Source organism: Pelophylax lessonae, assembly GCF_965119305.1.
Source record: "Pelophylax lessonae genome assembly, chromosome: 5".
In the NCBI taxonomy this organism is placed as follows: Eukaryota; Metazoa; Chordata; class Amphibia; order Anura; family Ranidae; genus Pelophylax; species Pelophylax lessonae.
In genome coordinates, this window is record NC_138772.1 from 366,052,420 (window position 1) to 366,078,565 (window position 26,146).

At 45.0% G+C, this 26,146-nt stretch overlaps 1 protein-coding gene across 1 annotated transcript in view; it reads left to right on the top strand.

The window, feature by feature from the left end:
* Window positions 1-15,637: 15,637 nt before the first annotated feature.
* The window catches only part of DIPK1C (divergent protein kinase domain 1C), a gene marked incomplete at its 5' end in the record, with an annotated part of 147,240 nt that continues 136,731 nt past the window's right edge, over window positions 15,638-26,146 (top strand). The window contains one exon of the mRNA XM_082259662.1: window positions 15,638-15,793. Coding sequence (XP_082115788.1) covers window positions 15,638-15,793 — 156 coding nt within the window. The remainder of the gene's footprint in view (window positions 15,794-26,146) is intronic.

Genomic DNA, 26,146 nt, shown 5'->3' on the forward strand with positions numbered 1-26,146 from the left:
TATTTAGTGGTATGGAACACATTCCCCTAATATATAGTACAGACTCACAAGCACGTCCTTCAATTGGTAGACATCTAGTAACAGAAAATCAAGAGACTGCAAAAAGCCAAATAAACAAAGGCAGCACAGAAGCACAGTCAATTCTAAATCAGCATGTATTGATATTGTGAATATAGATTACTAATAGGCCAGCATTGGAGAAAATCTGTGCAATGCAAAACTCTGCACTATTGCTGCATTTTGCTAGCACCCTGCCATGATACTGACAGAGCTAAATGTATTATTTATGTATGCCTTTCACCCAGCCCAATAAGCCGTGGAGTTCACTGCAATCTACTGGGAAGCAATATGTAAGTCATTTATTCTTGTACAAATATCATTTTCACAAATTAAAGTTTTTAGAAAGTGTTGCTTCTGTAGACTAATTGCTCTCCAGTTAGCACTAATGAGGTAAAGTAAATAATCAAAGCAGTTCATTAGCATCCCTGCTAATAATTTTAAAAGGTTTTGTTGTGCATAGAAAAGTAAGCAGAGCAGAATTTTAACTTTATTTATTTAATACAAATATGAGTTTTAATAACCGCTTGGGGTCTCAGACTTTTCCTCATGAGATCAGAATTTTTTTTTTTTATTATGAAACCCAAATTTTTTTTTTTAAATGGATATATATTTTTTCAGAGTTGTGCTAGTTTTGCACTATTGTAGCCTGTCTGTAGATAATATGCATCTTGCGGGTAGGAGTTCACATAGGGCTACAAAATTTAAAGTATTTATATATATAGTATACTTAAAGAGGAGCTCCAGTCTCCCCCAAAAAATGTAAAAGTCAGAAGCTCAGAATTTTTGTTTTATTTTTTACTATGAAACATAAAAAAAAAAAAAAAAAGATTTTTTTTTAAGTATATACAGTATATATTTTTAGAGATGTGCTAGCTTTGTACCATTGTAGCCTGTCTGTAGATAATATGGCATTTTGCTGGTAGGAGGCCACATAGGGCTATGGAATATAAAGTATTTATATACAGTATACTTAAGGATCATACACACTATAAGATTTTCTGAAGACTTTTTCCTTCAGATTTAACTTTTCTATGTAGTGCAAGGGCCTGCCAGATTGCATACAAATTGAAAGTGTTTAGGTTTGACCTCATATTATATGGTTTTGGTAAATCTAAAGGAAAAAGTCTTCAGAAAATCTTATAGTGTGTATGGCCCTTTAGCCAGTTCTGGACTGGAAGGATTTGCCCCCTTAATGACCAGACCATTTTTTGCGATTCGGCACTGCGTTACTTTAACGGAAAATTGCCCGGTCGTGCGTAACTGTACCGAAATAAAATTGATGTAATTTTTTTCCCCCAAATAGAGCTTTCTTTTGGTGGTATTTGATCACCTGTGCAATTTTTATTTTTTGTGCTCTAAACTAAAATATAGTGACAATTCTGTTTCAGGCTGAACAATCCCCCCCTCCCCTCCCTCCCCAGGTCGAGCTGCACAATTTCCCTCGTCCTACAGACCTTAGCGGCATGCATGGTAGATTCCCTTCCTCCTTTTGCTAACATCATTGCCCTGCCTCCCAGTGATGCTGAACCCACACCCAGGCAGCCACCAGTGGCTCTTGGTGGGCAACAGATTTGTGTGTGACTAATGTATCTCTGTTAGGGAGTTGGGGAGCCACAATCTGGTCTGAATAATGTTTCCGGGTTTCAGGCAGACTAAAATCCGGATACATGATTCAAAACCTGGACTGCCATAGGTGCCAACCCAATTTTGGCAGTAATCACCCAGTGTTTTAATGGGGGGCCCCCTGGTGTAGTATGGGGGGATAGGGAAGTCCTCTGGTGTGCGTAGCATGAGGGAAGGGGTGTATTATTGGGGGTTAAAGGGGTCTCCTGGTGTGTACTGTATTCTCCAGATGGGGGAGGAGATCTGGAGAATACAGTACACCATCCAGTAGGTCACACAGGGTTTGGTAAGTGCTCTTGGTCCCAGCGGGCAGTATGGTGTTTAGTACCCCGACAGTCCCTGGCTCTGTAGATACATGTCTCTCCCAGAACACCATGCTGACCGCTAATCCAGAAATTATCCTGGTGCACCTTCCGTGTGTCTCCACCCCCCTCTGGGTATGTAGTAGAAGGCACTGGCTTTTTCTATCCCCTGGCTCGCTGTTCCCTTCTCAATCTGGACAGGGGTGGTGGTCATCTGCTCAGCCGCCATTTTAATTGTTTTAGACAACGACTTGTCCCCCTGCCTCCTTCTCCACTCTCCTCATTGTCCCTCCATCTCCGCTGCCCATCATGGGCTCCCCTCACCCTCCTGCCAAGCCTTGTTTCGAACCACAGTCTGGTCTGAATAATGTGTTTGGGTTTCAGGTGGACCGAAACCCGGACCAATGATTCAAAACCTGGGTTGGACAGGTGGCAACCCTAGGTTTGGTGCCCTCACCATGCTGGCATCAGTGGTGCAGTACTTTTGCTATGCTGGTATCAGAGGTGTGGCATCCATGGCATTTGTGGTATACTGGTCCCACCATGCTGACATCAGTGGTGTAGTGCCCCTGCCATTCTGGAATCAGTGGTGCAGCATTCCTAGAATCAGTGAAATAATACTTTAGCCATGCTGGCATCAGTGGTGCAGTACCCTTGCCAAGCTGGTATCAGTAAAGTAGTGTCCCAGCCATGCTTTCATTCTGTGTTATAGTTGCCCTGCCACACTGGAATGGGGACACTACTTAGGTAGGGTAGTGTAGTGTTTCCCCCCCCCCCCTCCACACTCTGCACTCGCTAGTATAACAATGCACTGTCCTCCTGGCAGTGCCTACACCCTACCTGGCTCTCACTACACCCGGTACACCTGGGTGAGGGCTGAGTCTTGTGATCTGCCACCAGGGGGAGGTCCTGGGAGATTGTTTTTTTGCCATCAATGCGAAGCAAAGCATCACGACTGCGTCATGTTATTGCCCCAGTCTGGTGCCTTGAAAAACGCAAGTCTAAATGTGCCCTAACTACTTAGAACGCTTTTTCTCAACCTTTTCAACACAAAAGAATTCTTAAAATAACTTTCTGGTCTCAGGGAACCCCTGCTAATGATTATATTCACAACTCATGATGCATTAGTGTGATGGTCAGTGGGAAGAATACTTCTTACACTTGTGGCTATTGGGAAGAATTAACCCCTTACAGATAGATAAAAGGATTAATTGTAATCTAAAGCTACACAGGAGACTTTTATAAAGTAAGTTATGCTGTTAAAATGGCCAGTGATTAATCCCTTGGAGTAGCAATTGATTGTTAAAGGATAAGTGCATGATTAGATGGGAAAAGTAAATGTGTTTCCCTCCCAGCTCTCAGTAATTGGGGTTTTATATTCTAGTTGCATGTGCCCAGCCAAATAGGATGTTCTACTTATGGGGCCACAGTCAGGGTGCTTGTGCAAATCATAATAATGCGCTACCCAGAGCGTAGTGCGACACAATCCCCTATTTCCAATGCGTAAATAGCATAGTGAGATGATCTCTTTCTTTGCCATTCTTTTGGAATGGTACCCCAACTCCCCTAGTTAGCACACCACAATGCTTGAGTATTTCAGCACACTACAAAGCACAGATATGAACAACCAGCACACTCTGGTGTACTGAGTTAAAAAAACAAAAAACACTGTAGATCTGGTAAACCCTGTGCCGTGGTGCATTTACAGCCTGTTTTATAAATCCTAAAGTTTTACAAAACCCACAACAGTAAAAGCAGTCTGTATATGCAGTAAAGAATGCTTGTTATACTCACTGTGGAACCTAAGGGGTTAATCCTCGGCTATGTGTAAAAATGCTGATCCTCCCCTTCTTCCGCAGTCCCCAAATCATCTCCTAATAGAACAGAGCCTTGGGGGCAAGCTGCACATGCTCAGTTTGGTGGGTATTGCTAGAGAGGTTTTTTTTTTTTTTTCTTGGGAGGTTGCTTGTAATCAGCACTGTCCAGACACAGGGTAAGGGGTCCTGCAGCCTCACAGGACAGTCAGATTAGAATGAAAACTCCTCCTATAAGCTTTAACCAGACACTGATAGAAGTCACAAGATTGCTATATACAACTGCTATGAGAAAAGGTATTTAGCTGTTTATATTTACTAAAACTATTGCATTTCCATGTTCTGTGTACTGTGGGAGACCAGATATAGTGGTCCTGGGTTTAGTAACACTTTAAGGGCTTGTTTACACTAGGGCATGCATCACCGCTCTGCTAAAAAAGGATCTGTGTTAGTTTGTTGCTTTTCAGAAATGTTTGACAGGTGGAGAGGGTGTTATATGTGTCCTCCTGTTTTAACCCCCTAAATTCCATAACAAGGGCAGTTGCAGTGCAGGCTTATTCACTTGAATAGGCTGCGTTTCGCGGGCAACAGGGGGTTTAATTCCTGCCACAAAGTATATGTACATCCCTAGCCAATGCCTTTGCGGCTAAAGAGGGAGCCGTTGGATGAAGGTAAAAATACAGCTCAACTGCATAGTTTTTTTACCCTCCAACCACAAGTGTAAGCAAGCCCTAAGGCCTCATGCACACAGGGCGTTAGAAAAAATGAGCTGTAAAGCCACTACCAAACGCCTGGAAAAAGCATCTGTAAAAACTTGATTTTAGTAGCTTTTTCCATAGCTTTTAGCAGCGTTTCTCTGCCTTTATTCAAAATCAATGGTTGCCTATGAGAGCCGTCTTTGATCTGACTTTCAGCCCATTGATTTGAAAAGAAGTCGCATCCAAGTTGGATCATGATGATCTGACTTATGGTGTGACTTTTGCTCTGAGAATCTTGAAGGGGAACTCCACGCCAAAATGGAAATAAAAATGACGTGGGGTCCCCCTCAAGTTCCATACTAGGCCCTTTGAGTCTGGTAAGGATCTTGAAAGGGAACCCCATGCCAAAATGAAAAAAAAAAAATTGCGTGGCCCCCCCCCCCCCCCCCAAAGACCATTCCAGACCCTTGTCTGAGCATGCAGCCTGGCCCGTCCGTTTTCATCTGATCCCATCCTCCAGATTGATAGAAAATAGGGTCACAATCCATCTGGATTTCACGGACAGGATCAGATCGGATAGCAGCGGGTGTCAGTGGACATGTCACCGCTGAGATCCGCCACTCCATAAGGGCGAATGAAGGGTCTGATCGGGTCCATCTGAAAAACTGACAGGGGGACCTGATTAGAAAGGCAGAGTAAAAGGGCCCCTACCTGTCTCTTCTCACTGCACAGTGGAGTCCCAGCTTCAGTCCTGCTTTCTTCTCTTCCTGGTTTGACAGGAGACACAGGCAGCAGCAGGAGCCATAGGCTTACTTAGGGGGCAATCGAAGGAGAGGAGGAGCGGACCGCGCCAGTGGGGGACTCCAGAAGAGAAGGTAAGAGACCATTTTGTGCAATATCATTACACACAGCAGGTTAGTATATTTTTTTTTTATATTTTAAAGCAAAAAAAAAAAAAGAACTTTGCCTTTAGAATCACTTTATGGCAGCCCATTCTAAAAGAATGAATGTCCAATGCACCCTAACTTGATTAAATTCGAACATGACCCTTTTATTGCAAAGATAACACAATGGTAACAGTATACACTCACCGGCCACTGTATTAGGTACAACTGTTCAATTGCTTGATAACACAAATTGTTAATCAGCCAATCACATGGCAGCAACTGCTTGGTGAAGATAACTTGCTGAGGTTCAAACTGAACGTCAGAATGGGGAAGAAAGGGATTTAAGTGACTGAATGGCATGATTGTTGGTGCCAGATGGGTTGGTCTGAGTATTTAAAAAAACAGCTGATCTAGTGGGATTTTCACGCACAACCATCTCTAGGGTTTACAGAGAATGGTCCGAAAAACTGAAAATATCCAGTGAGTGGCTGTTGTGTGGATGAAAATGCCTTGCTGTGATCAGGGGAGAATGAGCAGACTGGTTTGAGATGGTAGAAAGGCAACAGTAACTCATATAACCACTCGTTACAACCAAGGTATGCAGAATACCATCCCTGAATGCACAACACATCAAACCATAAAGCAGATGGGATACAGCAGCAGAAGAGTACACCGGGTGCACTCCTGTCAGCTAAGAACAGGAAACTGAGGCTACAATTCGCACAGGATTACAAACATTGGACAATAGAAGTGTAGCACTCTCCTAGGTAGGTGCTAGTTAAAAGCATTGCTTGCTCCATCTGCTTATCAGGGGAGCCTGTTCAGTAGTTTTGCCTGTTACATGTGTCTATGTGTGATTCACTTGGTCTGAGTGAGTGTCCCCACTGTATCCAATAAGGGAGCCTTTTGGACAGTGGAGGAAACCCAGCCAGTGACACACAGGCTTTTGTGGTTGTCCCAGTGGGAGGGCACAACAATGGTGCATCCTGGGATAGGTCATAAAAGCCAGGGGCACATGTGACAGGGTGTCTCTCCTCCTGTCAGCAAGGAAGGTGGTCACAGGCAGTCGACCTAGTGGACTGTGATGCTGAGCCAGGAGGTCCAGGATACTGACAAGTGGAGCTGGAGGCAGAGCAACCCAGGGAAAAACAGTGTCCATGATTCCCGGGAAGCTTGCCAGGGGTCTGCACAGGAAGGGGACCACTCCAGTGGAGAGTCAGTGGACAAGGGGCTAGCATGCACGGGAAGTGAGAAAGGGGATGCCAAGTCAGGACCCTTAAGAGAAAATCAGTCAGGAACATATCTTCTACTTCACTTCAGTGGCAAGGTGAAACAGCGACCTTGCCGCACTCATTACAGTTAGTGTCCTCAGAAATTGTGCATAGTTCAAGTTTGAGTATCCCTCTCATCCCCTCTCCCATCCAAGTTCTCAAATAAAACACAAAAACCAAATCCCCTGGACTGTTCATTGTCTGAGCCAAGTCTTAAAGTGATGAGTTTTACAGACTGTTGCTATGGGTAACCCAGGGGAATCCACACTCCAACCCTTGTTGAATATATACCACAAAGAATTAATGCAGTTCTAAAAGCAAAGGGGAGTCCAAACCAGTACTAGCAAGGTGTACCTAATAAAGTGGCAGGTGAGTGTATGTTACATCCATTACCAGTCGTTGCAGTAATAAGTGTAAATCTAGTGTAAGTCTAGTCTGAATTCACCTTTGCATTTAAAATCAATAGACACACATCAACATGTATGTCCATGCATGCATTGACTACATCAATGGATATCATGCTGCATATCAACAAATCACAATGTACATTGATGTGCATTATAATTCACATTAGCAATCAATAAAAAGCATGTTAAAAACATGCAACAGTGGTAATGTGCGTTGGCATGCATTATGATGCATTTTTCATTGATTTAAATAGAAAACACATCAGGAGGAAAATGCATAGGTGTGAATCCAGCCTAAAGATTCCCACTCTCAGCCTCCTTCCCAGCTATACCCGGTAGTGCTAAACAATGTATTCTGAGGATGGGGAAGTCTCCCTGCTATCAGAATACAAAGGCACAGATAGAAGGATTTCCCCATCCACATTGAATGTGTGGATGGGGGAACTGAGTCCTTTTTTATTTTCATTTAAACCACTGGTTGAACCAAAAAAAAAAAAAAATCTATGTGCTGCCCAAAGAGGATGTTAACCCTAGAAATGTAGAACTAAAAGTCAGCAGCTACAAATACTGTAGTTGCTGACTTTTAATAAAAGGACACTTACCTGTCCAGGGATCCAGCACTGTCCTGACCTGGGCCAGTTCTTGGCCGGACGTTGGGTCCCCTGTTCCAGCATGTTTACTAATGGAAGACAGCTGTGACACTCTGATGGGGACAATCCATATAAGGGGGGCACTCTGATGGGGACACCTGATGTAAGGGGGCACTCTGATGGGGGTAACTGTTCATATGTAAGGGGGCACTCTATTAGGGACAATTGATGTAAGGGGGGACTAATGGGGACACTGATGTAAGGAGACTCTCTGATGGGGACACCTAATGTATGGGAGCACTCTTAAGGGGACCCTGGGTACTGGATTTTCAGCCTATCGTTTAGACGGGGAAGGGGGGGGGGGGGTGGTGCAGATGTGATACCACGCAATGTACCAGGGCTACATTCAATAGAAAACTGTGAGCAGGGAGGTAAACATGCCTTGTTGCAGAGAAGATTCTGTCTGCTTGCAATTTTTAAAAATGGGGTTTAGTTCTGCCAGGGAGAGTTGTTAGGTTTTTTTTTATCACAATATTGAACTTGTCTTGTAAAATCATCTGTGATGTGTCTGTGTAATTACCACGTAGGACCCATTCACACCAATGAGTAATTTGTATGCTCTGGTATGCATTGTGTATAGGCGATGTGATGCGCTGTTACAATGCATCTCACTTTATGAAAGTTCTTCACGGCTTCTTTTGTCAATAGAAAGTGACCCCTGTGTCATGAATGAAGTGGTTCCAGCAGACCCCTGAAGAAGGGTATGCTTGAAACGCGTCGGGTCTCTCCTGGAATGCATTTATTCACATATTAACTTCATATTTGACTTATGTTTGTTAGCCATGATTTTCTTTTTATCATGATTTGTTTTTTGTATACATATGTCTTGTTATGACCTTATTTTTTAACAAGTTTACATTATAAAATTGCATGTTTTTTACGCTGTTGTACTTTTACTTGGATGTTCAGGTCGCCCATTTAGTCCCACAATCTCAGGGGAATTTTTCTTGACATGTAACTTGGGATGATGGCCACCTACATTCAGACATTCACGATCAGACAAGTCTCTCTCTACAAATTTTGATTAGTGACCAGAAGAGGAATATAGGTGAAAATTTCCAATGGGGACACTAGTTCTGGTTCACAACTAAGGATTTCCCTCACACAAAAAAAACCGAGGTGTCATATTCATCCTTTACTATATCCAAAAATGAAAAAAAGTGTTGCCTTTAGTTGTACTTTAAAGTGGTATTAAACCCTCATTTTTTTTCAATTACAATAACAAACATGCCTATACTTAACTGCTTGGTGCAATGCTTTTGCACAGAGCAGTCCCGATCCTCTTCTTCTGGGGTCCTTCCCTGGCACTCCAGGCCCCTCCTCTTTGGCAGTGTTCCCACGGAAAGCCGATTTCCCTTGAGGCACCTGTGTGTGCTCATTCCTGACTCCCACTGCTGCGTCCATTGACACAGGGACTCGGCCCCAACCCCCACTTTCCTGGCACAGCTTTTGATTGATGGGAGTGGGAGCCAACGGCTCTCACTGCTAACAATCAGTTCAATGAGGAGGAAGACAGAGGTGGGAGATGCTGCGCTTGTGCACATTGCAGGATCGGATAGGTCTCAGGTAAAAAAAAGAGGAGGGGGGTGTCTACAGCACAGAAGGGTTTTCACCTTATTGTATAGAATGCCATTAGGGTGAAAAACCTTAAGGCTTTAGAACCACAGCACATTGGTATAGCCTGAAACATCATAAAGTAAATTGCCTTTTTTTATGTGTTGGGACCCAATGGGGCTGATATGAAGGAGACTCTTCTACTCTGTCCTCTAAATCCGTGTTGTGTTTCTGATTGGGGTGCCATTTTGGTTCCCCTAGGATGCAGCGAGTATGGGACCCAGTTTGCCCTGGATCATTGTCAAGACTAATCATGGTGCAGGTGGGCCAGCTGCCAGCACCATAACAGCCAATGATGCTCTAGGGTGGCAGGCAATATGCAGGGCCACTCCAGCTTTCAGGAAAGCATGGAAGTCTGCCCTTTCCAGACCTGCTCCACCTCCCGCCCTCTGCTGCACTGCTGTAGCCCAGAGGTAGGGTCCTGATTTGACAAGAGAACCATGTGAATGGGGGACTCTGATGTAATGAGTGGACTGTGTGTGATGGCGGCAGTGGTGGTGGTGATGGGGGGGGGGGGGAACTCTGATGAGGTGAGAGGAATTTCTGTTTAACACTGTAATGATGGGGATATTCTGAATGTGATGGGGATTCTGATGTGATGAGAGGACTCCGCGATGGATGGGCTCTGTGATGAGGGGACTCTGATGTGATGAGTGGACTCTGTGATGGAGGTTCTGGTGTGGTGAGAAAACTCTGTGATGAACTCTGCAATGATGGTGAGACTCTGATGTGATGGGGGATTCTGATGTTATGAGAAAATGAGAAGACTCTGTGATGATGGGGGGGCATTGATATGTTGAGGCCTCTGATGTGAAGGGGGGACTCTAATGTGAAGGGGAGACTCTGATGTAATAGGGTCCTGCTGATGTGAAGGTGAACCCTGTTGTGAAGGAATGGGCTTTTGTGAGAGGGGGCTCTGATGTGATGGGGGGGCATTGATGTGAAGGGGGGCTTTTAATATGATGAGAAGGCTTCTGATTTGAAGGTTTCCAGTTGAGATCGGGCGCCTAGAGATTTTCCATACTTTAAAAGGGTGATGTATAGGGGGGGGGGGGGGGGGCTGATGTGATGGGGCCTCTGACATGAAGAGAGGCTATGACATAAAGGGGGGACTCTGATGTGATTGGGTGCCTCTGATATGAAGGGGGACTCTGAAGTGAAGGGAGGACTCGGATGTGAAGGGGGGTGGGGCTCTAATGTGATAGGAGGACCTCTGATGTGATAGAGGGACAACCTATGATGTGATGGGGGGACCACTGATGTGAAGGGAGGCTTTTGGTGTGAAGATTTCCCATTGATAAGTAAAATGTATATTATTTACATCTTAGACTGAGGTGTCATGATATTTTGCATACTTTTAATGGGTGCTGTATAGGTGAGACTCTGATGCGATACGGTGCCTCTAACGTGAGGGGGAAATTCTAGGAGGACCTTGGATGTGATGGGGGGACCTCTGGTGTGATGGCGGGGACCTCTGATGTGATTGGGGGGACTTCAGATGTGGTGGATGGACCTCTAATGTGATGGTGAAACCTCTGTTGTGAAGGTATTCCATTGATAAGTACAATTTATGTTGTTGGGTTTTTGTTTTTGTTTTTCCATTTTAAACTGGGGTGCATCAAGATTTTGCATACTTTTAAAGGGCATTGCATAAGGGGGAATCTGATGTGATGGGGGCCTCTGACCTGAAGAGGGGTTCTGATGTAAATGAAGTAACCATGAGGTTATGGGGGTACCTCTGACATGAAGGAAGGATCTTTGATGTGATGGGAGGACCTCTGATGTTATAGGGGAGTCTGATATGATGGGGGGACCTCTAATGTGGTGGAGGGACCTCTGATTTGATGGGGTACCCTCTGATGTGATGAGGGGGGGGCCTCTGATGTGATAGGGGATATGTCTCACGTGAAAGGGCACCTTTGATGTTAATAGGGAACCTCTGACATAATTGTGGGACCATTGATATGATGGGAGACCTCTGACATGAGGGGGGGGGGGTCTGATTTGATAGGGTGACCTCTGATTTGATAAGGTGACCTCTGATTTGATGGGGTGACCTCAGATTTGATGAAGGGACCTCTGACATGAAGAGGAGCTTCTGATGTGAAGGGGAGCTCTGATGTATATGGGAGCTCTGATGTGAAGTAATTATGAGGTCATGGGGGTACCTCTGACATGAAGGAAGGATCTCTGATGTGATGGGGGGACCTTTGACATGAAGGAAGGATCTCTGATGTGATGGGGGGGACCTCTGACGTGATGGGGGAGTCTGATACGATGGGGGGGACTCTGATGTGGTGGAGGGACCTCTGATTTGATTGGGTGCCTTCTGATTTCATAAAGGTACTGTAACGGAACCATGACCCCACAATGTGCTTGTGTGCTTCCGCCTGAATACCGCTTCCTCCAGTCTTGAAAATAGATATCAGATATTTTAGCTGCCCCCATACAAAACTAGCCGAGAATAGCTTGTATAAGATCTGGAACATTTATTGAACAAACTCACACTGAATATATACCCCACCAGGTCAGGTGCCTGATTACATTATCATATGCAGATAAAATTGTGTACAGAAATATAATTAACATATCCAAGGAACAACCAACACAGACAGTGTTCTACTTTCCCACTAACAACTAATTTATTTATTTGAGCTTGTTATCTAACAGACTTGCCGTTATCGACCTCATGCAGTACAATACACATTATTATAAGTGTAAACACATCCCCACGGCAGACAATAGGTGAGTTAATAAGCACAATCAACAATGTGTGAAAGACAGGTGGTTGGGCTGATGACTTTAGCATCTGCCATGAGTCTGACTGTGCGGACCTTTGCCAATTCCCTATTGGCAAAAGGCAGCTAGGCTTTTAACATGGATCCTAGGCCTAGAGTCCCAGAGTCTGTGTGTCTTGGGGCGATGTGGACTTGAATCCAAAGTAACATTACTCCAAGGTTCCCCCCAGCAAACACCCCACAAAGAGCAGGGCCTATAGTCAGTAGGCAAGAGGCTAGCCTGCAGTCCCCTCCAAAAGCCCTTGTCCTGAGTGAGTTTGTCAGAGGGACCTCTGACATGAAGAGGGGCTTCTGATGTGAAGGGGGACTCTGATGTGAAGGGGGGCTCTGATGTGAATGAATTACATTTGAGATTATGGGGTACCTCTAACACGAAGGATCTTTGATGTGATGGGGGGGGGGACCTTTGACATGATTGTGGGACCTTTGATGTAATGGGGAACCTCTTACATGGATGTGGGACCTTTGATGTGATGGGGGACTTGTGACGTGATGGGGAAGTCTGAATATGATCGGGGGAACTCTAATGTGATGGAGGGACCTCTGATTTGATGGGGTGACCTCTGACTTGCTGGGGGTATGTCTCATGTGAAGGGGCACCTTTGATGTTATCGGGGAACCTCTGACATAATTGTGGGACCTTTGATGTGATGGGGGACCTCTGACATCATGAGGGAGTCTGATATGATGGGGGGACCTCTGATGTGGTGGAGGGACTTCTGATTTGATAGGGTGAACTCTGATTTGATGAAGGGACCTCTGACACGAAGAGGGGCTTCTAAAGTGAAGGGGGACTCTGATGTGAAGGGGGGCTTTGATGTGAATGAAATAACTATGATGTTATGGGGGTACCTCTGACATGAAGGAAGGATCTCTGATGTGATGGAAGCACCTCTGATGTGATGGGGGACCTCTCATATGATGGGAGAACCTTTGATATGATGGGAGAACCTCTGATGTGATGGGGGAACCTCTGATGTGATGAGGGGACCTCTGATGGGGCAGAGGGACCTCTAATTTGTTGGGGTGACCACCAGTGGTGGCTGGTGTGTTGAGGGCGCAGGGGCGCCGCCCCCCCCCCCCCATCCATGCATCCGGCCCCCTAATCTACATGCAGGGGCGCCGGACGCATGGAGTACAATGGGATTTTTTTTTCATCACCTGATTAGAGCCAGAGGCTCTAATAGGGTGCGATGCAAAGGGTGGAGCCAGGGCGCAGAGCAGTGCATCCCGACTCCACCCATTGTGTGACAATAGCCAATGAAAATTCGCTATTGTCACACCGATCCTCCTCCTGGCCAATCAGGAAGCGGGTCCGATACGCGCTTCCTGATTGGCCGCAAGGCAAACCCCTTGCCATTGGCCGAGGAGGAGGCGGGAGCGGAAGGAGACGCACCGCCGGTCACCTCAGAAGAAGCCGCCCGCTGCGGGAGCAGAAGAAGCCGCTGGAACTGAAGCCGAGAGCCGCCGCTGAGTATCCCTAGTCCTGCCGTCAGCAGCAGAGAGCAGCAGAGTCAGTCGGTCCGGTCATCGTGAGAGAGCAGGAGGTAAGTGATTCAATGCAGCCGCTGCCTCAGACTCAGTGCCTCCCTCCTCTCTCTCCTGTCACTGTGCGGGACTGCGGACTCGAATCCGGCACTAGTGGAAGGGGCACACCGTGGTCACCCTACATTGAAGGGGGTACACCGTGGTCACTCTACATTGCTGGGGGCATGCTGTGGTCACTCTACATTGATGGGGGCATGCTGTGGTCACTCTACATTGAAGGGGGCATGCTGTGGTCACTCTACATTGAAGGGGGCATGCTGTGGTTACTCTACATTGAAGGGGGCATGCTGTGATCACTCTACATTGATGGGGGCACACCGTGGTCACTCTACATTGATGGGGGCATACTGTGGTCACTCTACATTGATGGGGGCATACTGTGGTCACTCTACATTGATGGGGGCACACCGTGGTCACTCTACATTGAAGGGGGCATGCTGTGGTCACTCTACATTGAAGGGGCCATGCTGTGGTCACTCTACATTGAAGGGGGAATGCTGTGGTCACTCTACATTGAAGGGGGCATGCTGTGGTCATTCTGTATTGAAGGGGGCATGCTGTGGTCACTCTGCATTGAAGGGGGCATGCCGTGGTCACTCTGCATTGAAGGGGGCATGCCGTGGTCACTCTACATTGAAGGGGGCACGCTGTGGTCACTCTACATTGATGGGGGCACACCGTGGTCACTCTACATTGATGGGGGCATTCTGTAGTCACTCTACATTGATGGGGGCATGCTGTGGTCACTCTACATTGATGGGGGCACACCGTGGTCACTCTAGATTGAAGGGGGCATGCTGTGGTCACTCTACATTGAAGGGGGCATGCTGTGGTCACTCTACATTGAAGGGGGCATGCTGTGGTCACTCTGCATTGAAGGGGGCACGCTGTGGTCACTCTGCATTGAAGGGGGCACGCTGTGGTCACTCTGCATCGAAGGGGGCACGCTGTGGTCACTCTACATTAAAGGGGGCACGCTGTGGTCACTCTACATTGAAGCGGGCATGCTGTGGTCACTCTACATTGAAGGGGGCACGCTGTGGTCACTCTACATTGATGGGGGCATGCTGTGGTCACTCTACATTGATGGGGGCATGCTGTGGTCACTCTACATTGAAGGGGGCATGCTGTGGTCACTCTGCATTGATGGGGGCACTGGTCACTCTGCATTGATGGGGGCACACTGTACCTTGATTACTGAAGGCCCCTTTCACACTTGTGTGACCTCAAAGTCACCCTATTTTTTTACCGCGTTTTTTGCCGCGAAGCAATGCCTATTACATTTTTCTGTTTGTGCCCCCCCAAAAATTTTGAGCACCAGCTGCCACTGGTGACCACTGATTTGATGTAGGGACCTCTGACATTAAGAGGGACTCTGATGTGAGGTTTATCCCATGTGTTCCTGCTCAGATATCCCACTGATAATTAAATTGTACATGTTTTACATTTCATACCGGGGTGCTTCCAGATTTTGCATACATTTAAAGGGTCCGTGTCTGAAAACAGGTTGAGAAGCTGTGCTGTTATCTCCATGGGTCATCTACACCCCCCTGTCAGTCCCTATCAGTCACGATGACTACATCAGTCCCAGTATGTAGATCTCAGTGACCTGCCTCCAGCTCAGTGACCGGTGGCCCCGGATTCCATTCACCAGCACAATCCGATCATTGTGCTGATGGTGGATGTGTGGGCACTGGACTGTTCCTGGCAGACATCTACCCTCCATCCCCTGTGTGTGTACAGCCGCCTCATATCACATCGCTGTCTCCAGCATACAAGGCGGAACTACGTGGCTTCAATACAAGTGTGTCGGACAGTCCGTACACACAGCGGGGAGAAGCGTCCACTGCCCCTGCACTGCCCCCCGCCACCACGCACTGCCCCTCCGCCTGTCACCACCCTGCACTGCCTCCTCCATCCAGGAGCATGGCCACATCGCACTGATCTACATCGCACTCATCTACCATGACACTGAGGAGGATCAGCAAGAAGAACACTCTGCTGCTCCTACTTTTCTGGATCTGCTGCTGGATCTTTGTCACCACTTTCCTCTTCGTTCACCGGACTGTCTTCTCTGATCGCTGCACCGACGAGGAGAGCACCAAGATCCTGGCAGGGCTGGTAGGTACCGATGTCTGTCCGTGTGTGGTCCTGGGATCCCTGATCTGTACTATAGAAATTCTCTATGTCCTCAGGGTGATCAGATCTCCCATTGACTTCTTCTAGTCTGATTGTTTCTGCCTCCAGCACAGGATCATTAGATACTGGATCCTGATGTGTAGTTTATTATGTAGTATATAGTCTATTCTACTTGTAAAACATCTCCCATCATGTTCACCTTATTTTTTTTACTGTATATTACACCAAATTCAGGCTACAAATCCTATTTTGTCAGGGCACAACATTTTATTTTTTCCAGATAGAAATCCTATGTTGATAAATTGTTATTCAAGAAGTGTAACAGTGTTTACAAACCGATCTGCTCATTGAATAGACATCCTATTTTTCAGATAGAAATCCTATTTTGATACATTCTTACACAAGAAGTGTTACAGTGTTTACAAACTGATCTGCTCATTGAATGGAAATCCTATTTTGATACATTGTTATACAAGAAGTGTTACAGTGTTTTATAAACTGATCTGCTCATTGCATAGAAATCCTATTTTTTCAGATAGAAATCCTATTTTGATACCTTCTTACACTAGAAGAGTTCCAGTGTTTGCAAACTGATCTGCTCATTGGATAGAAATCCTATTTTGATACATTGTTATACAAGATGTGTTACAGTGTTTACAAACTGATCTGCTCATTGAATAGAAATCCTATTTTTTCCAGATAGAAATCCTATTTTGATACATTGTTACACAAGAAGTGTTACAGTGTTTACAAACTGATCTGCTCATTGAATGGAAATCCTATTTTGATACATTGTTATACAAGAAGTGTTACAGTGTTTATAAACTGATCTGCTCATTGCATAGAAATCCTATTTTTTCAGATCGAAATCCTATTTTGATACCTTCTTACACTAGAAGAGTTCCAGTGTTTGCAAACTGATCTGATCATTGGACATAATGTGGGGAGAAATATTTTACTCCTGTGTGCTGTGACAAATTAGAAATGATCCAAACCAGGAATGACAGCTTCATAGGAAGATACATTGCAGAGGATCCCCTACTATACTTGTACTGCATGTTTAACATCTAAAGTATTATATGGAGCCAAATTCAGGTTAGATTGCATAAGCCTTCTTTTGATACAGAGGAGTTCCAATGATTATAGCATTGAACTGGTCATTGTGCAGAATCTGGGAAGAACTATTTTACTTCTCTGTGCTGAGAACTAGACAAGATCTGAACCACAAATGAACATCTACAGCTTTATATTAATGTAGATTATAGAACATCTTATATGTGCAGAACATCCTGATTATGAGATTGTATTTGCAACAAGTGTTAGATGGTAGGATGTAAATAATAATTAGTTTATGGTTCTTTAGAGGAGTTATAATGTATCCTGAGCTGGTCATTGTACATAATGTGGATAGAATTATTCTACTTTTGTATATTGTGACAGAGAACTAGACAAGATCTAAATCACAAATGACAATCTACAACCTAATATTCATGTAGATTGTAGAAGATCCTCTACTATTCTTGCAGAACATCTGGATTAAGACAGTGGATTTGCAACAAGTTCTGGTAAGATGGTCTGATATGAATCATTATTAGTTCCTGGTTCTTTAGAAAAGTAAGGCTCTGTTTCCACTAGTGCCATTTATCATGCAATTTCGACACAAAAAGTCGCATGACAAGTCACAGCACATTGATTTTAATGGAACCCCTTCCAATCTATGCGAGGTTAAAGTTTCAGCAACTTTGAAAGGTGCCTGCACCACTTTGATGCAAATTTTGATGCGACTTTGAGTAAGAGAGTGTAAAGTCCGATTAAAATTGCACTCAAAGTCGAAATCCAAATTGCGCGACTTTGGCGTCGCACTAGTGGAATCGTAGCCTTATAGTAAATATAGTATTGAGTTGGTCATTGCACATAATGTGGAGAGAATGATTTGACTTCTTATTGCTGTGACTGAGAACTAGACAAGATCTGAGGCAAAAAAGACAATCTGCAACTTTACATTCATTTAGATTGTCAAACAAACAGCTAGATGTACAGCATCAGGCATCACAGCACTAAATTCAGGTTAGATAATATATGAGGCATTCTGTCCACTGACCACCAATGTAAAAATTCCTCTTACTGACCACCACATTAATGCACCATGGGTTGTACATATAGTAATTATTGTTAGGAGTTCCATGAAATCTGAAAGTTATATTGGAGGATCCTCCATGTTAAAAAGATTGAGATTAGATTGTATAAGTTATCTTTTGATATATGACTCCTTTAGAGGAGTGCCAGTGTATATAGCATTGAATAGGTCATTGTACATAATTTGGAGAGAATGATTTGACTTCTTATTACTGTGACTGAAAACCAGAAAAGATCTGAAGCAGAAAAGACAATCTGCAACTTTATAGTAATTTAGATTGTCAAATAGCAGCTAGATGTACAGCATCTGGCAGCATGGTACCAAATTCAGGCTAGGTATTAAAGGAAGCATTCCTTCCACTGACCACCAATGTAAGAAGAATTCCTCTTACTGACCCCCACATTAATGCACCATGGGTTGTACATATAGTAATTATTGTCAGGGGTTCCCTGAGTACTGAAAGTTATATTGAGGGTTCCTCCATGTTATAAAGGTTGAGATTAGATTGAATAAGTCATCCTTTGATATATGGCTCCTTTAGAAGAATTGCAGTGTATATAGAATTGAATAGGTCATTGTACATAATCTGAACAGAAATATTTTACCTCTGTGTCCTCTGACTGTAAACTAGAGAAGATCTGAACCGGAGATGACAATCTACAACTTTATATTAATGCATATCATAGAAGATCCATAGGGTACTTGTAGAACATCTAGATTATTACATTGTGTATTTTACCAAATTTAGGTGGTATGAAACATATTTTTATACAGGGTTATTTTACAATAGTTCCAGTGTTTATAGCAATGAACTGGTCATTGTACAGAATCTGCAGAGAAATATTTTTCTTCTGTGTGCTGTGACTGAGAAGCAGACAAGAAGATCTGTATCAGAAAAGACAATATACAACTTAATTAACGCAGATTGTAGAAGATGAGAGTGTATTTGTTGTACAACATCTGACATCATTTTAACATCAAGATTTTTAAGCAAGCATTCATTCATTTAGAAGAGTTCCAGTATAACTATATAGTACTGAACCAGTCTTTATATATCATTTGGATGGAAATATTTACTTTTGTGTGCTGGGACTGCAAGGTATTGAAGGATATTTATGTGTCGGAAATAAAAATCTATAACTAGATATAGTTTGTATTTTCTATAACTATTAATATTGATTGTAGAAAATCATTTAGTGTACATGAAGAACATCTGGCTTTATGTTTACCATCTGGATTATTACATTGTACTGTATATTGCATCACATTTAAATTAGATTGTATTAATCAGCCATTCACATCTAGTGTTCTCTGAGTTCCTATTGGCTTTCTCCTGAGATTTCTCTGGATTCCCTGAGTAATGAACAATTTCTGCCTCTCAGATATGTAACCAATGACAACAATTGTCTTTTTTAGCAATCTGTAAGAAGGGCCATTGCTCCCCTTGACCACCAATTTAAGAGGCATTCCTCCCATTGACCACCAATGTAACGAGCATTCCTCCCACTTACCACTAATATATGGGGCATTCCTCCCACTGACCACTACTAAATGAGACTTTCCTCCCATTGACCACTACTAAATGAGACTTTCCTCCCATTGACCACTACTATATGAGACTTTCCTCCCATTGACCACTACTATATGAGACTTTCCTCCCACTGACCTCTAATATTTAAGGAATTCCTTCCACTGAGCACAAATATAAGAAGCATTCCTCCCACTTACCACTAATATATGAGGCATCCCTCCCACTAACCAGCAATGTAGGAAGCATTCCTTCCACTGACCACTAATATATGAGGCATTGCTCCCACTGACCACTAATATATGAGATGTTCCTCCCACTGACCACTAATATATGAAGCATTCCTTGCACTGACCACTAATATATGAGGCATTCCACCTGCTGATCACCAATGTAAGAAGCATTCCTCCCATTGACCACTAATATATGAGACATTCCTCCCACTAACCACCAATGTAAGAAGCATTCCTTCCACTGATCACTAATATATGAGGCATTCTTCCCAATGACCACTAATATATGAGGCTTTCCTCCCACTGACCACCAATGTAAGAAGCATTCCTCCTACTGACCACTAATATGTTAGGCATTCCTCCCAACTGACCACCAATATAAAAATAATTCCTCCCACTAACCAACAATGTAAGAAGCATTCCTCCCACTGAACACCAATGTATGATGCATGCCTTCTACTGACCACCAATGTATAAGGCATTCCTTCCACTAATCACTTACATATGAAGCATTCCTCCCACTAACCACCAAGAAGCATTCCTCCCACTAACCACCAATTTAAGAAGCATTCCTTCACTGACCACTAATATATGGGGCATTCCTCCTATTGACCACCAATGTAAGAAGCATTCCTCCCATTGACCACTATTATAAAAGACATTCCTCCCACTGACCACCATTGTAACAAGCATTTCTCCTACTGACCACTAACATATGAGGCATTCCTCCCACTGACCAATAATGTAAGAAGAATTCCTCCCATGGCCGCTAATATATGAGGCATTTCCTCCACTAACCACCAATGTAAGAAGCATTTCTCCCAATTTTGTTTATTAAAAGTCTTGCAATCAATAAGCATAAAATCAATATACATAAATAAATATATACATATTTACATGAAAAGGGGGGAAAAAAATACATAGCAAATTCTGCTCTCAAATAAAGACTGCCTTTACAGCAAAAACAAAACTCACATCATGAAACACATCATTACCGGGAAAAATAATCTTAATAAGACTCACACCACCACACCAGACATCAAACCTGCGAGGTCAAGAAACAAAACCACTCCCATTATGCATGCAGCCCTTCTTCAAAAATGAAGATATTAACTAACAAAAGCTAAGGGCGTGAAAGAAATAGCATAGGAAAAAAGCTTTTCACCCAGAGATGGACAGTTCACCAAAAGCAGGTCTGATATTCCTCCACGCCCTTATCCAGACCGCTCGAGGCTCCCTGCCCTTCTCAAGACCCCGAATCTTCCCAACCTCACCCAGAATATCGTACACCACCACCTCGACAGGGAGGACTTTCTTCCGCAGGGTAATCTGGCACCGTGCATTCCACGTGAAGTAACGGACAACTATACTAACTAGAAAAAGTGTATCCAAATCAAAATCCCAGCGAGTTGGGAATGCCCCGTACACCCACTCCGCATAACTCATGCGATAGAGAAAGGGGATGCCTAGAGCCCTCCCCACCCTTTTATACACCTCTATGTTAAAGGGACACTGGAGCAAAAAGTGGTCCATAGACTCCACTTTACCAACACACTCCGCTCTAGGACAATCCCGATCATCCACAGGGCGATGCTTCAGGTTCCCTCTCACATAGAGCCTTCCGTGGAAAGCGAGCCAGGCTTGATCCCTAAACTTCAAAGGGATTCTTCCTAAGTTAATTAAACGCAACCCCTCCCTCATTACGGGGCCTGGGCAATCCCTTAAGGTCAGCGACACACTGAAAGCAGAGCCCAAAATCCTCTTCTCCAGAAGCTTTCTGGGGAGGGACTTGATATCCCCCACTGTCACCTGCCACTGCCTAAGTATTTTCAGACACGGGGCAACATAAGCCGGAAGCTTGCCATGTCGGACTCTCAGACTTTTCACTGGCCCGCCATCTTCCCAGCATCGCAGAAAAGGCCTAAACCAAGATTGAAAAATACCCACCCATCCCGGCGGGGTCTCTGCTAACATATTACCAAGATTATACTTTAAAAAAAGCAGAGAAAAGAAAACTATAGGGTTGACCATTCCTAGACCACCCTCCCGCCTGGACAGGTAAGTTACATTTCGTTTGATCAGGTTCAGCCTATTTCCCCATAACAGTTGGAAAAAGCAGCTGTACACCCTTGCATAGAGAGATTCCGGCAAGATACAGACAAAGCTGACATATAAAAAGATTGGGATCAGGTAAGTTTTAATCAAGTCAACCCTTTCCCTCAAGGAAAGTTTCCATTTCTTCCAGCTTGCCACCTTGGCATTGGCATTCAACAACCTGCTTTCCCAATTTCGATGACCATAGTCACCAGGACCAAATTTGATGCCCAACACTTTAATTTCCTGCTGGGGCTCTGGGAAGGCATCCGGAAGTTCGAAGCTTTCACCCTCCTCACCCATCCAGAAAACTTCACTCTTTTCATGATTGATTTTAGAGCCAGAAGCCTCAGTGTACTGCTCTATCACAGAGACCACCTCCTGCGCCTCCTCCATCCCAGAGATAATAATAGACACATCATCGGCATAGGCCACGACCTTCAAAGGCGGCACACCAGCAATGCCCAAAGGCACCCCACACAACGATCCACTCTCTAACCTTCTTATGAAGGGGTCGATTGCGAATACATATAGCAGGGGGCTCAAAGGACACCCCTGGCGCACACCAGAGCCAACCTCAAAAGGCCGTCCAACCCAACCATTAACAAGTGGGAAGCTCTCAGCCCCTTTATATAATGTTTTCAGCCAATCAATAAACCTCCCCTGCAGGCCGTATCTACCAAGTAGCAAATACAGGTACTCATGATTGACTCGATCAAAAGCCTTCGCCTGATCCAATGCCAGCAAGTACTTTCTCCATCCAGCAGCCCTGCATCGCTCCAAAGCCTCCCGGACAGCTAAAATTGCTGAAAAGGTACTTCTGCCCTGGACCGAGCAGTGCTGATGATTGGACAACAAATCGCCTGCTACTGACGACAAGCGCCAAAAAAGAATCTTCGCCAAGATCTTTCTATCAACATTGAGAAGACTGATGGGGCGCCAGTTCTCAATTATTGAGGGGTCTTTACCTTTTGACAGAAGAATCACAGCGGATTGCCTCATAGAGGGAGGGAGAGAACCCTCTTCTAAACAGCTGTTATAAACCTCCGCTAAAAAGGGAGCCAGAATGGACTTAAAACACTTGTAAAATTCAGCTGTCAACCCATCTGGCCCAGGCGACTTTTTGGTAGCCAGCTTCTCTATAGCACGAACTACCTCATCCGCTGAAATTGGTTCTGTCAAATCCATCAAAGGCAATGTATCATTTCCCAATCCTGGAGTAGAATCCAGAAAGCTTTCCATCCTGTCCCGACTAAGGTCCTTTCTTCCCAGAAGGTCTGCGTAATATGACCTGAAGATCTCCAGGATCCCTGATCTGGACTTCACCAGGGAACCCGTACTATCCCTCAGACCTATGACCGTCTTAACTGCTATGCCTTGCTTACAGTTCTGGTAAGGATCAGGCGAGTGATATTTCCCATAATCTCTCTCCAGAACCAAGGAGGCATGCCGGTCGTATTGACACTTCCTAAGAAGAAGCTTTACCTCCGAGATCTCCCCTGGATCTCCTCCATACGAGACAAGACGATCAAGCTTCCTCCGCAAATGCTGGTAGGCAATATACATACCAAGCTGCTTCTTCTTACTTATGGCCTTGAAAAGTCCAATCGCCCTTTGTTTCACAAGCTCCCACCACTCTGACTTACTGCTGCAAAAGTCCAGAATAGAAACCTGTGCCTGAAAAAAATCCTCAAAGGATTGTCTTACCTCTACATCTTCCAGGAGAGCCGAATTCAGTTTCCAGGTACCCCTTCCCCTGGGTGGAGTGTCCGAGGCATTCAGAGTCACAGACAGCATACAGTGGTCAGAGAACTCCACCGCCCTCAACTCCGGAGCCGAGAAAGCAGAGTTCTCCTTTAAAAAAAACCTATCTATCCTACTCTGACTATTCCCTCTCTGAAACGTGAATCCCGTGCTGCCAGGGCAGTGCTTAATGTGCACATCTACCAGGCCTGCTTGTCTAACCATATCTCTAAGAAAAACGCTATCATAACCCAGCCTGTCTATGGAGACCCCCCTGTCTTCAGGCCTAATTATGGTGTTAAAGTCACCTCCAAAGACAACCTGCTGGGATGTAAAAAGGAAAGGCTTGATCTTTGTGAAGAGGCATTTCCTGTCCCATTTTGACTGCGGTCCATAGATATTGATGAGGCGCAGGTCCTGCCCCCTAACAGAGACGTCTAAGACCATGCATCTCCCCATTTCTACCTCAATTATCCGCCGGCACGTTACCATATCGGTTTTAAAAAGAACCGCAACTCCGCTGCAAGGCTCAGCCGCAAGAGACCAAAAGGAGGGACCACATCTCCACTCCCTTTTTGCTAGATGGACATCGGCCAAAGTATTGAGCCAGGTCTCTTGCAAAAATAAAATCTCAGCATCAAACTCACTGAGCAAAAATAAGGCAATATCACGAGCTCTTGCAGATTTCACGCTGGCGACATTAATGGTCGCCACCTTTATCAGAGCGGGCACTGCCATCAGGATGATTGGGGTAGTCGTTTCTTAACCTCCACCACACTCTCATCACCCGAAACAGCTCTCTTTACACTATGTGACTCCCCCTCATCCATAGATGATAAAGAAGTGGATAAATTGGATACTAACTCCTCCCCTGATAAAACCGAAAATGTGTTGCCAAGAGGAACCCCTCCTGGCTCTAACTGTAAGGAGGAAACGACCGCTTTACTGGTTTTCCTCTTTTTCTTTTTCTTCCTCCTTGTCCTTTCCCACCCCTCCTCATCCGAATCCTCCACAACAGAGGGTGAGACATGGGACATGGACACCCCTCCCTCAACCCCATCGACCCCACCACCATCCAGCACCCCTGCACCCTCTTGGCCGCGTTTGCGGTGTCGAGAGACAGGGACTGGAGGTGGAGTAGGCCGAGGGGGAAGATCCACTATACCCGCCCCCCCAGCAGCTTCCGCTAGTCTGGAGGATCTACGCACAGTAGATGTAGGAACAACAGGAGGGACAGACTCAGGGACCACATCACTAGGGGAAACAAAATCTGACACAATAGACACAGGAAGGACAGACTCAGGGACCACCTCACTAGGGGAAACAGAATCTGACACAACAGACACAGGAGGGTCAACAACAATTTCCTCTCTAACTTCAGCTGCTTCATCTTCTTTATCAAGCCTCTGCAGCTCAGTCTCCAATCCTGGCAAGTTATGCAGTGCCTCTGGGCACTGGCTATATGGATGACCCAGCTGCTGGCACAAATTGCACCGAATCTGGGTGCATTCTCTGGCCAAATGGCCTAAATCCTGGCACAGTGAGCACTTCTTGTGGGTGCAGGACGATGCAAAGTGGCCTTTATCACCACATTTATTACATACCTTAGGCTGACCTTGGTAGAAAATGGTCAGCCTATCCCTACCCAGAAAGGCTGAGCAGGGAAGGTGCTGAACTACATCGCCCAGCACCCCCAATTTTAGTGACACTGTCCAGGCCCCTGTCCATATCCCATGCTCATCAAGGACCTTCCGCAGTGGAGTGAGGACCTCGCCATATCGGCGTAGCCATACTAATAAATCAGCCTCTGGTATGGATTCGTTACGCACCAAGATGGTCACCGACTTTATCAGAGGCTGTCTTGAAATCACCTTTGGCACCAAACCACTCCACTGCTGAAGGCCCTTGCACCTCCTAAATCTCTCCCAAAAGAGATCCAAACTCTCAGGTTTCACAAACGACAAATCAAATTCATAACTTCCCACCGGGCAAATCAAAGCAAAAATGTCACAGGCTTTAAACCCCATTTCCAAGACCAACTCGGCCACTCTCCCCCTTACTGGCGGCGTTCCATCGCCCTCCCACCGCAACTGAACCACATTCCTCCTCCTATACCCACTAACCAACCCCCCAACAAACCTCCTTGAATTGCGATTACTAACCAAATCCCCACCACCCACCCTGGTGCGACTCCCCAAAGCTGAAGCATAGCTTCCAACATTCCTCCCAGCAGAAAATCCATCAGTTTGTTTTGAAACATCCGACACAGACATAACAGATAACGATTGTACAGATCCGGGATTGATCTGTACAATCGATAAATCTTTCCTCTGCTGAGCAGGGGGAGAAATGTCATTTCTATTTTTCCCAGCAATATTATCCCCTTCACCACCACCCACCACATTCATTGCTTTATGATTATTGTCATTTTTAATACTTGCTGGGATATTTGTTGTCTTCACAGCAGAATCCATAGTTGGTGCTGCACTGGTAAGAGTTTCAGCTGTCATCTTCTCTTCCACTGGGACAGGGTTTTCAGCTGTGGAAATGGAATTCAGTTCTAGCACAGCAGCAGGTAAAACACTGCAGGTAACTTCCAT